Source organism: Panthera uncia, chromosome B1 (assembly GCF_023721935.1).
Source record: "Panthera uncia isolate 11264 chromosome B1, Puncia_PCG_1.0, whole genome shotgun sequence".
Taxonomy (NCBI): Eukaryota; Metazoa; Chordata; class Mammalia; order Carnivora; family Felidae; genus Panthera; species Panthera uncia.
The window spans coordinates 162,318,600-162,332,967 of record NC_064811.1 but is presented as its reverse complement, the minus strand read 5'-3'; the positions used below and the strand labels follow the sequence as shown (position 1 = coordinate 162,332,967).

The window sequence follows — 14,368 nt, the reverse complement described above, 5'->3', positions numbered from 1 at the left end:
AATGGACTTACAGTTGCTGTTACTTTTTATGAAACTTTATCCACACAGCTATATTTAACTGAAGAAAGTTTTGGAAATGATTTGGCTGAAATACCTGCTTTTCTTTCCCACAGGAATTCTTACATTAAAGAGAGCAAATGAACTTCTGAGCACATGTGTGCCAGGCAGTTTTCTGATCCGAGTCAGTGAAAGGATCAAAGGCTATGCCCTGTCCTATCTGTCTGAGGATGGCTGCAAACATTTCCTCATAGATGCCTCTACGGACTCCTACAGCTTCCTGGGTGTGGACCGGCTCCAGCATGCCACCCTGGCGGAGCTGGTGGAATATCACAAGGTGAAACCATGTGCAGACTAAATTTGCTCTGTGAATTGTTGTCCTGCAGCAGCCCAGGCAATGAAAGGCAATTACAAGAAAAAAGATTGAGACAAGTAATGGGATTAGTCTTTGATAATTCTTCCAGATAATCAGGATTCTTAATTGCATTTCCTTTATCATTGAACCTAGTTCTTCCTCAAATATTCAGGGAGAACCCACCGGGGCAGAGAATGTAGAAGATTCTAAAAATATGTGTACACACTGACCACATCTGAGACCACTCTTACTTAGAACTCAAGCCTGGGAGGGAAATTTGCAGATGAGAAAATCTGCAATTTGCAGATGAGAAAAATCTCTTTTAAGATTATCATAAACCAATAAAGCTAAGGGCAAGCAAGAAGTTATATACCCTGAGGAGGCAGAAAGGACATGATGTTATTATTTATGCTCTCTTAACAACCTGCCCCCCCACAGCCCAGCCTGACCTATGCCTTCTGATTCACAGGAGGAACCTATAACTTCCCTGGGGAGAGAGCTCCTTCTGTACCCCTGTGGTCAGCAGGATGAGCCACCCGACTACCTGGAGCTCTTTGAGTGACAGTCTCCATCGTGTCATCCTGTAACCTCCAGCTGGGCTTTCCTCTGGACAGACATCGCTGAAATAGACATTTGTATGTGAAGCCAAAGTCACCCTGCAGCAGAGCCAATGCTGATCAACTGGAAGTATCCTTAAAGCCCCACGGAAATCTCTCTTCTGCACAAATGCTGGAGTTTAATGTTAAAAGAAAATTGCCTCTGCAGGATATTCACTCTGAAAGTAAAGAGAGATGATTCCCAATTTCAGCAACTACCTAACATGAAGGATACAACCTTAATGATGTATATAAAATGAACAAAGAAGGAATCAAAACCTTTTAGGAATTAAGGCATTACTTCAAAAACTAGTAGCTCATGTGAAGTATTTCATGACCCCTCTCTGCGTCATTTTGAAATGTCTCAGGTTTGTGTTTACATTAAGTTCCATGTTGGCTTTGGGGAGCTGGCAAAAAAAGCCTTTACTCATGGCTGAAATGACCCCGCAAACACACTTCATTTATCACGCATGCTGGAGCCAGGATGTAAGAGACACAGAAGAACAAAAGTTGGGAATGTAAATTGAATGAGGAGTTTAAAAATGTAGGAGAGGCTTAACATGTAAAGAAATACCACGGACCGTAGAGACATGAGCAGACATCTGCGAGTGTGTTTCCATGAGCAGGACGGTGCTTGCCCAGTCTACCCTGGCTCCATCCAGGAGCACGTCACGCAGGATGAGGCATGAGGTGCTTACCGGTAGGGGTAGACCAGAACAGAATAGTGAGCTGTGTGAGTACTACTTGTGGGTTGAACGGTGTCCCCAAAAAGATATGTTGAAGTCCTAAGCCCTGGTACCTGTGAATGTGACCTTATCTGGGAACAGGGTGTTTGCAGATGTGATCAAGTTAAGATGGTTCATACTGGATTCGGGTGGGCCTTCAGTCCAATGACTGGCATCCTTAGCAGGAGAGAAGGGATTTGGAAACAGACACGGAGAGGTGAGGCAGCCATGGGACAACAGAGGCAGAGGCTGGAGAGATGCAGCCGCAGCCAGGGAATGGCAGGGGGTGCTGGCAACCCCCAGCAGCTAGGACAGCAGTATGGAACATGCCTTCCCTGGAGCCTTGGAAGGGAATGTGGCTCTGCTGACACCTTGGTTTCAGACTTCTAGACTCCAGAACTCTAAGAGAATAAATTTCTATTGCCCTAAGCCTTTGAGTTTATGGTAATTTGTTAGAGCAGCCCTGGGAAAGGAACACAGAAGTTCATGTAATTGTGGAACGTGACACACATCACATACCATATGTTGCTCTACAGTCTCCTCCCTGATAATGAAGGAAAAAGGAAGATGAAGAGTAACCTCCCAAGTGGGATGCAGATTCCCGCAGCCAGGAGTCTTGTGCCCCACTGCATCCTCACCCCAGCCTCCGGCCCAGCAGGGGTGCTGGCCTCTGGGCAGTGACCAAGGATGCTCCTATGCTCTGAGCCACAGGTTCTTCTCCTGGGGAGATGGAGCCTTCCTTGCACTTCAGGCCTAGTCCCTGTATCTGCATTCCTCCAGAAGCAGCAGGGGCTGCAGCAGTTAGTCCATGAGGCAGTCGGTTGTATGAAATGTAACGACAGAGTGTGGGGGACGTGTGTGTGTGAGTGTGTATGAGTGCACACGTGTGTTTTTATGAGAAAGTTTTTAAACACAGATCATTGTAAAGTGTTACTTGAAATGTCGCATGTGTTTGTACAGTCTGAGAGACAACTGTCAGTGAGACATTTGTCTAAGAGAACCTGTCTTTGGCTTTCATTCCTGTGACTCAACAGCTGTGACCTTATAGAATTGCAAAGATGGCACAGGACAGGAAGTCACAAACTTCTATTCTGTCTCCATATCTTCCCACCATTAGCTCTCTGAATGTCAGCTTTCACTTCTAATACAAAAGCACATTTTAAAAAATTGCAGCGTACTTGACATTAACATTAAATTAGTTTCAGGTGTATAACATAATGATTTGACATTTGTATACACTGTGAAATGATCACCATTATAAGTATAGTTATCATCCATCACCTTACAAAGTTAAAAAGTTTTTTTCTTGTGATAACTTTTTTAAGATCTACTTTCTTAGCAACTTTCAAATATGCACTATAGTATTATCAACTCTAGTCACCATACTGTACATCCCCATGACTTATTTATTTTATAACTGAAAGTCTATACCTCTTGACCCCCCCTTCACCCATTTTGCCCACCTCCCAACCCTCCTTCCCTCTGGCAACCACAAATCTATTCTCTATCTGTGAGTTTGGCTTGGTTTCGTATGTTTTTTAGATTCGACGTGTAAATGAAACCATAGGATATTTGTCTATCTCTGACTTATTTCACTTAGCATAACACCCTCAAGGTCCATCCATGTCACAAATGGCATGATCCCTTTTTTATGATTGAGTCATTCCAGTGTGTGTGTGTGTGTGTATCACATCTTTTTATCCATTCATCTGTCAGTGGACACCTAGGTTGCTTCTTGTCTACTGTAAATAATGCTGCAATGAACATAGGGGTGATGTATCTTTTTGAATTAGTATTTTTGCTTTCTTTGAATAAACACCCAGAAGTGGAATTACTGGGTCATATGGTAGTTCTATTTTAATTAAAAGAAGGTGCTTTTACTAGCTGATTTTTATTAATTTTTATTAATTTCATTCAGTTTTCATTCATCTTAAGGTTTTGAAATAAATAGAAAAGTACCCTATAGTCACTAATAATTATGAAGACATATGATTCCAGCATCATCCTCTGCCTAGAATTATTTTGGAGGAAATAAGTACAGTCATACCCAGATATAAGGACACTAAATAACATCCAACTGGGGAAACAGCAAATGACCTGACTGAATTAACATAGTACAAGGGGGAGCAGATCTGAGTTATATACTATTTTATCCTGTGGTTATTAATATTCAGAGGAATAAACTGACACAAACAATGATCACATCATCAAACAATGGACGTGATGGCCAGGAGTAGTACTTGAAATTCTTAGGGAGAGAGAATGGTAAAGAATTCAGAAAGTGATTAACACTAAATGGGGGTCGGGGGGCCTGAATTCTCAGCTCAGCTATTAGACACAGTCTCCCTGTGTCTGACCCTAGTTATGACCTAAAGCAAGGAAGTCCATACCCTGGTCCTGGTCCCTTCCTTCTGCCTCAACAAGCCCAGCCCCCTTAACCTGCCTAAGGTTTCTTGGTCGAGGATGTTCCTCTCCTGTTACTGTCCAGGTTCCAGCCTCGGGCACTCCAGTCTGCCTATCACTTTGGGACTGTGCACAAATGCCTCTCACTGCCCATGTCGATTCTTCTTTCTCAACTCCCTCAATGAGATTCTAGAATCTCCTCTTCCAGTCATTCCAGACTCTCTGGCTGCCATCCCTCTACTGCCAGACCCTCACAATCATTAACCGCCCCCCCATCAGATCACCTGTAAGGCCCTGGGTTCTGGTCTCCTACCCTACCCTGCTATGGGAGGATGCACAAGGAAGTTACTTTGTCCTTCAGCATCCCCAGCGGAGCTCAGCAATGCCAAGAAATGTTAGTGGGTCCAAACCTTAGACCAGGAAGAGGAAAAAGAGTTAAGAAGAAAAAGGATCAGGAAAGGGGAGAAAAAGTGAAAACGAGGCATGGACAGGTCACTTAAAATATCTTAGATGCATTTATATCAAAAATTGCCCCTCTGAGCTACACTCTGGAATTAACCAACCTTTGAAGTAAAAGAATGGCAGGTGCTCATGTGGCACAAAATCTGCTTGTAGATTTAAAAAAGAAGTTCATGGCCTGAAGTTTTACAGTTGCTCCTTTCCATAAAGACAACTGTCTCTGTGAGCCAACTTTCTCAAATACGTGTTATAGGCACATGTGAGCACACAGATACCTTGGGACGCCTGCCATGTGATGCACACACACAAAAATGACTTACAGGGGACGTGTGGATATGTCTCCCCGGACCTCTGCTTTCGTTTTTGCTAAGAATGTGATACTTTCAGACTGCATCCCACAGGTCTTTTTTTTTTTTTTTAGAAGGTAAGTTTCTACAATTACATCTTTAAAGAACACATCTGTTTGCCTTATGCCTTCCCTTCCCTTTCTGCCCTCTGCCTTCCATTTTTGTAATCTCATCCTCATCATTTTCATCTCTCCCTCCTTTTCTATTTCCGGAGAGCTCCTCATGTCTTTTCCTTCCCCACCACAGACTAAATATTCTGCAGTGTGTCAGTTCTGTTCTTCCTGCCTCCACTGTGGACTCTATCGTTCTATTTCCAGTGCACTTGCTGTGCTTCCTTCTGTCCCTGTGCTGGATCCTTACACTTCCTCCTGCTGCCCCAGACTGAAAACTCTCAGGAGGTTTACACGACAAAAGTGCTTTTTTTAATTGTGTGGTAACAATACACTATTTGGTTTGGAGTTAGTAAAGTCAGGGTCAGGATCCTGGTTGTATCATTAACCAGCTGAGTGGAATCTTAAAAGAAAAAAAAAAAATACTAAGCATCTCTGAGCTTCAGCTCTCAGTCACCCACTGGGTTCTGAAGCTTAAAGAAGAAATATGTAAAGTGCTTGGCATTTATACCATTCTCTGCAAATGGTAGTTATTCCATGTGAATTACGGGTCCAACAAAGCCAGGATCCCTGCACTCCATGCTCCTCTGTTAGCACCTCGGCTTATATAACCAATGGGCTGTGTTAGTAATGACCCATTTGCTACAGTTTCTGGGATGAATTTTTTGGGGGGAAAGGGAAACTTTTAGAGTAGGAGATATGAGCCACACAATGTATTAGCCAGTTGAAATGGCTTACAGAGAGATTTCTACCTTAGTCTAGACTAGAAATGGCATAGAGACGGCATTCTCTTACTGTCGAACTTTGACAATCCCCAAGGTATCAGTCTTTACCCAAAATTGATGGTTGACAAATTGATTCAGTTCTGGAATTCCTGGTCACCAATCCCCAAGTATTTGCCTGCCTTTTTGATCAGAACACTTACTACAAACCCATATCCCTTTGGGATTAACTCTGCTTTGTTTCCCAAATAGGTCAACCAGATAGGTTTAGCCACTGCTAAAACCCACTTGCAGGGAGGGGACAAGCCCCTGCCACCGTTGTCAGTCTACATCAGCTTTTATTTTCCCTTCATGAAATCTTCCTACCCGCTGAGTCAAGATCCTGGTAACCCTCCTCCACACTGTGCCTCAACAACCAAACCTCATGGCAAGCACCTTATCTCCTGGAGGTGTTCTTGGTGGTATGGCGGAGCTCTAGAAAATGCTTCCTAAACACACCACTGCTATTCCTGACAGCCTCACACACTCTAGGTGTGATTTTTACATGGCTCTGTTCGAGACTAATGACTAGAAGAAAGAACACATAGTTAAAAACATTTTTTTCCTTCAGCCTTTCTTTGAATTTAACTTGAGGGTTTTGCTGTTTGCTGTCCATTTTTATTTTTAAATTTTTATTTTTCTTAACCGTTTCAAATGGGGTTTAACATCCTAGCAGGCCAGGTGATTACTGTTGAAATTCTTTAAACTCTGGGGTTGGAGGGTACTGGTCTGGTAGCAGACTGGGGTGGGGTTGGAGACTGTGGGATTAACTGGGGTGGAGGGAATCACCTCCAGTACTGTGCTCACCTCAATTCAAGCTGACGTCCTGACTCAGGTTGATGAAGAGTAAGGCCAGTTCACCAAGTGTCCCACCTGGGTACTGCCTGTGGCAGACAGGCTGTCTGCAAAGCCAGCCACCAAAGGACATTTGATGAGTCTTGGGCAGAGGTCGTTGAAGGTGGCCTGGCCCTCTCTGAGCCTCTGGGTGACTGGCTGACCAGCAGAGACAGCCCAGAGGCAGGGCCTGCTTCTCTTCCCAGGCTGTGACCTGCACCCTCCCTTGGAAGAGCAAAGGCAGACACAGCCAAGGGGCCTTGGAGTTGCCCACTCCAGAGGGCATGTTCAGAGGATCAGCATCACACATTTTGAAAGGCACCTCTGCTGAGAGAACATTCTCTGTGTATTGAAAAAACCACCACCCAAAGCCCCCGACCAGCTGGCACAGTCCCCATAGGTTTTGGCAGCAACAGCAAAGCACAGAGTCCTGCCAGGAGAAACAGGTTTGAATTCAAATATAAAGCTAATCAGAATATGGATCACACAAAGCTGCCAGTTACTTGATGGGTGTTGGGAGTAAAACACACCCACCTTTAAGGGACCGCCCAAGGGCATTATCTCTGATCAGCAATTCTCAGAAACAATGTCAAATCTTTTTCAAAAGGCCGGTATTCCCACTTGCTCTCCCCTCCCATTCAAGGCAGCCTTGAAGTGCATGGCCCTGGGATCCTGCTGGAGGTCTGCTTCCAAGACTGCAGAGCCTGACTGTCATGGAGTTTCACAGCAGCTGGAGGGAAGCAGCCCGGCACAATCCATGTTTCTGGATCACTGTGTTGTTTTCGGTCACAGGGGATTTTTCAGGTGGGCTGAAGAGTAGGGAAACAGTGGGAAACTGAGGCACAAGATGACAGAGTCTGGACTTGTCCCAAGCCCAAACTCCCTTGTCTACCCTCGTCTCCTGACCTTCAAGCCTTCCGGAGCTGGTGGTAGGATGGGGCAATGATGTGTGAGCCTGACAAGCCAGCCACTTTCAGTCTGGGCCTCTGAGCGAGTTCATTACCACTTCTGCACCTGGAAAATGGTACTACCTTAGAAGAGTGGCATTCTGTACAGAAGGTGCCTGGCTATGCACCCTACCTCAAACACCTGTGTTTCCCAAATATCTAGGGGGTCATTGACTCCAAATTACTGAGTGTGCAATTTAAGGAAGAAGTTATCCATTAAAATTTACATTCCTAGTTATCCTTCTTCAGGTAGACGGACCTTGTTTTCAGAATAACAGAAATAAAAGGACAATGGTGCACATGTGATGGGTTCATGATCTCTACTGTGTGACCCATATTGGCCCAAGAGGTGCTATGGACGTGCTGGGAAGCATAATAGTTGTGAATGCAGAACTGGTATCAAATAATAGCTGAATGTGAATACCTGCTATGTGCCTCATGTGTATGGCAGATGTGACTGCATTCGCTGCCCTGAATAAGGAAACGGGTACAGAGATGCCGAGTGCCTGGCTTAAGATCATATAGGTTGCAAGTGAAAAAGCTAGAATTTGAGCCCAGGCAATCTGGCCGGGGAAGCCTTGGTATTAACTACCACACTGAACACTGATAAGATTAGATAACTTAGCTTTTCCCTGAAACAAAGTTTATTGAAATTAAGTTCTGGGCAGCAATTTTCATACATTTCAGAACTGCGTATGATGTCTACTTGAGTGTGACAAAATCTTCAAAGCAGGGCTGTGTGAGGTTCTGTTCACCTGTTGCAAATTCCTAGGCCTGATTCTTTCATTGTTGATGTGTGGAGAGAAGCCAGTTTGTCCACATTTATGAACACAGAAGGGGTGCTGCAAAGTAGACGGCTGGACGGACGCCAGCACAAGGAGAACAGGTATGTCACTGGGAGGCAGTGGTGTGCTGGTGAATAGTTAACAACTGGCTGGGATGGGGAGTGGGTGGTGGAGCAAACAAGCACTTCTCACAAGGCTGCAGAGGCTCAGAGGCTCTCACAAGGCACCAGGGCTCAGAGAAGACCCAGGTCTGTAGCAGAGACCCCAGCTCCAGAGAGACGGCTGGGCCAGTTACCAAGTGACTTCTATACCGTAAGAACAGAGGGAGGATGGGGCGCCTGGGTGGCTCAGTCGGTTAAGCAGCCGACGTCAGTTAAGCGGCCGACTTCGGCTCAGGTCATGATCTCGTGGTCCGTGAGTTCGAGCCCCGCGTCGGGCTCTGTGCTGACAGCTCAGAGCCTGGAGCCTGTTTCAGATTCTGTGTCTCCCTCTCTCTGACCCTCCCCCATTCATGCTCTGTCTCTGTATCAAAAATAAATAAACATTAAAAAAAAATTAAAAAAAAAAAAAGAACAGAGGGAGGATGTAGAGAGTTGGAATGAACCTTAAACACAAGACTCAGTGCTTCCTTGGCAGTATCTTTCCTTTAGAAGATGTCATGACTGGGTCTTTCAAACCAGAGTTCATTACTGCTTTCCTTTGCTGCTGAGGTTAAATTCCAAGCCCCTCAATGTAACGTTTCAGTGGCGCTTTCACCAACCCTTCTTTTGTATGTGTCTTGGTCCAGGGAAGGGGGATGTGTCCTGCTATGGACTGAATGTTTGTGTTCCTACAATATTCAGATGGTGGAGCACTAATGTGATAGTATTTGGAAGTGAGGTCTTTGGGAGGTAATTAGGTCATGAGGTAGGCTCCACGATGGAATTAGTGCCCAGAAGACAGCCAGCCCTCTGCTCTCAGCCCTGTGAGGATGCAGGGAGATGGGTCTTCACCAGACACCGGATCTTGATCCTGGATTTCTCAGCCTTTAGGACCTGAATAATCATTTTGTTGCTTAAGTCACCCAGTCTAGGTATTTTTGATATAGCAGCTCAAACTAAGATCCCCTCTTACATGCACTTTTAGAGGGCTCATACTGTTTGTTTTTTAAAATTTTATTTTTAAGTAATCTCTACCGCAACATGGGGTTTGAACTTGCAACCCCCAGATCGAGAGGTGAATGCTCTACCCACTGAGCCAGCCAGATGCCCCAAGAGGGCTCCTACTTTTTGATAAAACTGCTTTAGCTAAGTTCTAAAAAGGGAGAAATGGTTTAATATTATGCTGTTTCCTCTTCTCTTCAGCTACCCTCAGCAATTCTTAACCAATTGCTGAAACTCAGTTCTTAATCGCTGCCTCAGGCATCTGTGAGATGCAATTTAAACAAGCACAAATGGCTAGTTAGCCCACAGTACAGCCTGGGACTGTAGCATCTGCAGGACACTTAGACCTAATTCCATGATCACATTTGCTTCCTGTTGCCTGCCTATTGGAAGTACGTCCTCCAGACACTGGAAGAATATAGGAGGAGTGTGCTGGTCAGTCCCACAAAGCCAGACGTACCCAGAATCTCTAGTATCACCAGTGTATGTGAAAATATGAAACTCAATTAGAAAGGGACCTTGGGAACCATTTCTCAATTTCTTCTAACTAAAAAGGACAAGTAGGGGCACCTGGGTGGCTCAGTCTAAGTGTTCGACTCTTGGTTTCAGCTCAGGTCATGATTTCATGGTTCATGGGATCGAGCCCCACATTGGGCTTGGTCCTGGCAGCATGGAGCCTGCTTGGGATTCTCTCTCTCCTTGTCTCTCTGCCCCTCCCCCCACTTACGTGTGTGCACACTCCTCTCTCAAAATAAATAAGCTTTAAAAAAAATAAAAAGGACAAGTAAAATGTATTCACAGCCAGAGTTTTCATTATGGTTCTCTCCTTCTATACCAGTGGTTCTCAACCAGGTGTAGTTTTATGTCCCCCAGGGGACATTTGGAAATGACTGGATACATTTTGGTTGTCAGCCTAGGTGAGAGATGCTCTTCGCATCTAGTGGGTGAAGGCCAGAGGTGCTGCTAAATGTCCTACAGTGCACAGGACAACCCCCACAACAAAGAATGATCTATCCCAGAATGTCTCTAGCACCAAGGTTGAGAAACCCTGGTCTCTGCACATGTAAAAAGTTTTCCCAAAACTAAAAACATGGCATTCTTGCTCCAAGAAGAAATCATATCCACAAATCATATTTTATTAGCTCTCCAATGCCACCTTACATTCATGTCCTGTGTTTTGATTAAAATTTATGAACTACCAGTACAAATCAATATAATGCATTTTTTTTCTTTTTTTTCTTTCTCTCTCTCTCTCTTTTTTTTTTACACACCAACAGCTTGAATGTTCCTGAAGCTTTTAAACAATGAGTTGACTGGGGGCAAACAGAAGGCAAGGGATCACAGATAATTAGCTCATGCATCTGGTGCTGGCTAATAAATAATTTTCACATGAATGTAGAAATCACTCAATGTTAACTGTATTTATTTTTTTAAATAGTTGGAAACTGTAATAAAATGCCATTTTCAGAAGCATCTTAGTGACTCAGTAGAACTGCGTCATTTAAAAAATAGTTACTTCCCTAGGTGGGGGTAGGTGAACATGTAGCAAAGTCTTACATCTCACTTGACTCTGGCAGATGGAGTGATCCTTCACAAAATACATTTGTCTGCATTTCTTCTCATGAAAGCCAGTGGCCAGGAAGAGCACCCTGCTTTGAAAAGAGATTGTTTGGTTCACACAGTATACTTTGGTTTATTTAAACAGGTAAGAAAGTGATCCCCAGTTCTCCTGAGGAGAAAATGTATTTTTTGACTTCTGAATAAATCAAGATATTACCAGTCTGAATGAGTTTTCCTTTTCTGCTAAGGTAAAAAGTAGATCTTTCTTTCCCTCCAGTGTTCAGTTGCTCCCCTTGGGAAATATTCTTCAGATAAAGTATCTATATGTCTTGATGTATCAGTAGCCCCACACCATGACTTCCATATGACCAAAGATCTGACATTCAGTGTCTGACGGGATCAGCATTTGGCATGTCCTTGGATATGGGGATCAATCTGAATGAAAAGTTCTCATAATATACCTAAAAGTATTTTCTTAAAAGATATAAAAATGTATGCTAACTTGTGCTCTCTTAGTAAGGCTTGCAAGTTGGTAATTAAGCAGAATATAACTCATAGGCCAAAAAAAGTGCATTTTTAAATAAAATTGAGAAATGGAGATGGTTAAAACTATAATAAAAAAGATGAGCAGATTATTTTTGGTTAATCTTGGGTGGAAATGATACAATAGTTTCTTTTTTTTTTTCCTTTTTGAGTCCATTTGGTTTTGTTTAATATACTCACAAGGATCGCCATCGGTGTATCTTTGAGTATCACGAAGTCTCCTCACCTGTCTTCTGATATTTTAGCATTCCTGGGCACTACAGCTCTACCAATATAATCGTTCATATGGGGAGACATGTGCTTGCCTTTCATTCCCAAGAACTTTTTACAAAACTGGTCTTAATTCATGAATATTTCAATGAGCACAAAAGATAACAGCTCTCACTTTGCTGTACACACAATCAGAACCTCCATGCCATTAGGCTTATAATCTCACAATCATTCTGCCTTTGTCAGACACTACATGGGATGCATTTGGGCTACTTTTGCAGGCAAAGATTTTAATTCCTGTTGCGTAAAGCCAAACAGGCAGAGAGAAATTGGAGGCTCTCCCCCTCGTCGCTTTTACTAATCAGTTGAATTCTTTTTTTTGCCCTTTATGGAAATCTTTTCCTTGTCACAGCCACTTATTCAGTAATCACAAAAGGGAAAAAATAAACCATCTCCCCAAATCTATCCCTGGGAGTTCAGGTTTTTTTGCTACTCGTCTTCTGTTTCTGTTTGCGAAGGTGAGCCTCTATCTCATGCCTGAAGACCAGCATCCCCAGCTGCCCATGGGATGCCTCGTTCATGGCCTTGGACTGCATGCACATCTTGTACTGCTCAGGGGTCAGTTCATCCACACAGTGCTTCTCATGCCAGAGGTGGAAGAGTCCCCGCACTGGCGTCCGCACCACTATGAGGTTGCTGTGGAGATACTTGCGATAAAGGTGCACATCCTCTCCACCCCAGCCTTTGATGTCCAAATCAAAGCCACCTGCCAGGAGAGAACACACCGCTGAATCGAGCTGCTCAGCCAGTCTCCTGATCCGTACTTGCCTTTCTGATCTGTACAGAACTTTGCATGAAGAGAGGAAGCATTAGGGGAGACGTTTCACCGCTCCCCCCACCCCCCAAATTATGAGCATGTCCATCCGGGAAAGGGAACTCAGGACCTTGGTGGCAGTGGTGGCCAGCCCCAACTCCTTGAGAGAACAAGACTGCAAAGAGAAGCCCCAGCACCTGCCTGCTTCCGAGAGCCATCAGCAGTGCTAATGTTGGCCTGAGCCCCATGTTAAGACTTTTCAGCTTAAAACCTTCAAATGGAAACTCTTGTTTCTGTTTGAATGTGGCCTCCTGTCATTCAAACAAAGTGAAGCAGGGGCTTGCAGCCTGAAAGAGTAATGGGATCTCAGCATGAAAAAAACTACATCCCAGAAAATACTCTGCCTTTCATACACTAAAGTGGTCCCAAAAGCTGTGTGTCCATCACAGGCCGGTGAAGTGAGGCATGTTTAAGGGACTGGCCTCCCAGTTCTGAAGTTCTACTCAAAAAATGTGGTTTCACTCCATGGTGGACGCCTTCACAGAGTAATGGTCCCTTAAAGTCTCACCTTTATAAACTGAGATGCCCCATGTCTTTTCTTAACCTAAAGCCCACTGCAAACCAAACAGAACCAGAGAAGACTTGTGTTTTTTGTCACTGTTCCTTTCTCACCTAGGAGATTTATTTAATTCATACAAGAAGGAGTAAAGTCATCCTCAACACCTTTCATCAGAGGTATCATGTAGTCCCTTCACCCTCTGTAGCCCCCAGGCTGCATTGCTCTGATCAAGGCCATCGCTGGGCCTGGGGGAGGGGCTCCCGCACAGGAAAACTGCATCCCAACCAGGGCTGGGCTATGTACACGAGTGATTCGTGGTACCCCACTGGTGGGCCAGTGTACGATACTGAGTCAGGTGTCTAGAATTTGAGTCTTGGTTTGGCCACTTCACCTCTCTTGAGTTTTGGTTTCTTTATCCTGAAATGAACTAGATGTCATAACCAAATGAGATAGTAATGTAAGGGGCAGCGCTTGGTTATCTGTAATTGATTTATTATCATTGGTATCATCACAACTTATTAAATAGAAGGTGCAAAAGTTAAGATGCTTATAAATAAATACAAGATTGCAAAGAATTACCTGGGTCCAGATGTGACCCAGAGATTCTGAGGTCATGGCCACAGCTTACTGAGGAAAAGCACCCTCACCAGCCAACTGTCCCCACACGTTTCAACTGCAGCTATGCCCCATCTTTAGGAAAATCCAACTTATTCTAAATTCAAATTGGATAAACATACACCATTAAAAAAAAAATCCTTCCCTGTACACAGAACAAGGAAACAGAGTTTCTCGAAATGGAAACTGCTTTAGAAAAAATTTTAAATAGTCATTTTTAGAAATCTGATTTGCACATAATCATTTAGAAATATTTCTTAGAGAAATCAAAGAACACCTATGGTTAGTTGCCGGTATGTGGGAGCACCCAGCCACTCAGAGACCAACGTCCTGGGTGCTCTGCTGCTTCTTTAGCTTCAAGTTGTTTCTTTCTTTCTTTTTATAGGGGTTCTATAGTCCCTGAAGTCTACTCCCCTCTGGACAAAAACCTGGGGCTGCCCAGATTGAGTCACTGATCTTAAAAAGAGACGCGTTAGGCCTCGGGCGTGAACAGGAATCACCAGGAGAGAGCAAGAGGAGCAGACTCTGGGAGGCCCACAGGGAGGTGGAGGGATAGAAGTCTCCATGCTCTGCAGGGCCTCCCTGACTCCATCCAAGCTTGGGGTC

At 44.1% G+C, this 14,368-nt stretch overlaps 2 protein-coding genes across 8 annotated transcripts in view; one reads left to right on the top strand and one right to left on the bottom strand.

Moving 5' to 3' along the window:
* Nucleotides 1-3,835, top strand: part of SH2D4A (SH2 domain containing 4A) — a 60,175-nt gene extending 56,340 nt beyond the window's left edge. For all 4 annotated transcript variants that reach the window (XM_049632477.1, XM_049632473.1, XM_049632476.1 and 1 more), the window contains 2 exons: nucleotides 114-334; nucleotides 822-3,835. In XM_049632477.1, the coding sequence (XP_049488434.1) occupies nucleotides 114-334; nucleotides 822-914 (314 nt within the window). In that variant the 3' untranslated portion in view covers nucleotides 915-3,835. The remainder of the gene's footprint in view (nucleotides 1-113; nucleotides 335-821) is intronic.
* A 6,741-nt stretch (nucleotides 3,836-10,576) lies between these two features.
* CSGALNACT1 (chondroitin sulfate N-acetylgalactosaminyltransferase 1) overlaps nucleotides 10,577-14,368 on the bottom strand; it is a 341,653-nt gene continuing 337,861 nt past the window's right edge. For all 4 annotated transcript variants that reach the window (XM_049632468.1, XM_049632469.1, XM_049632470.1 and 1 more), the window contains one exon: nucleotides 10,577-12,540. In XM_049632468.1, the coding sequence (XP_049488425.1) occupies nucleotides 12,251-12,540 (290 nt within the window). In that variant the 3' untranslated portion in view covers nucleotides 10,577-12,250. The remainder of the gene's footprint in view (nucleotides 12,541-14,368) is intronic.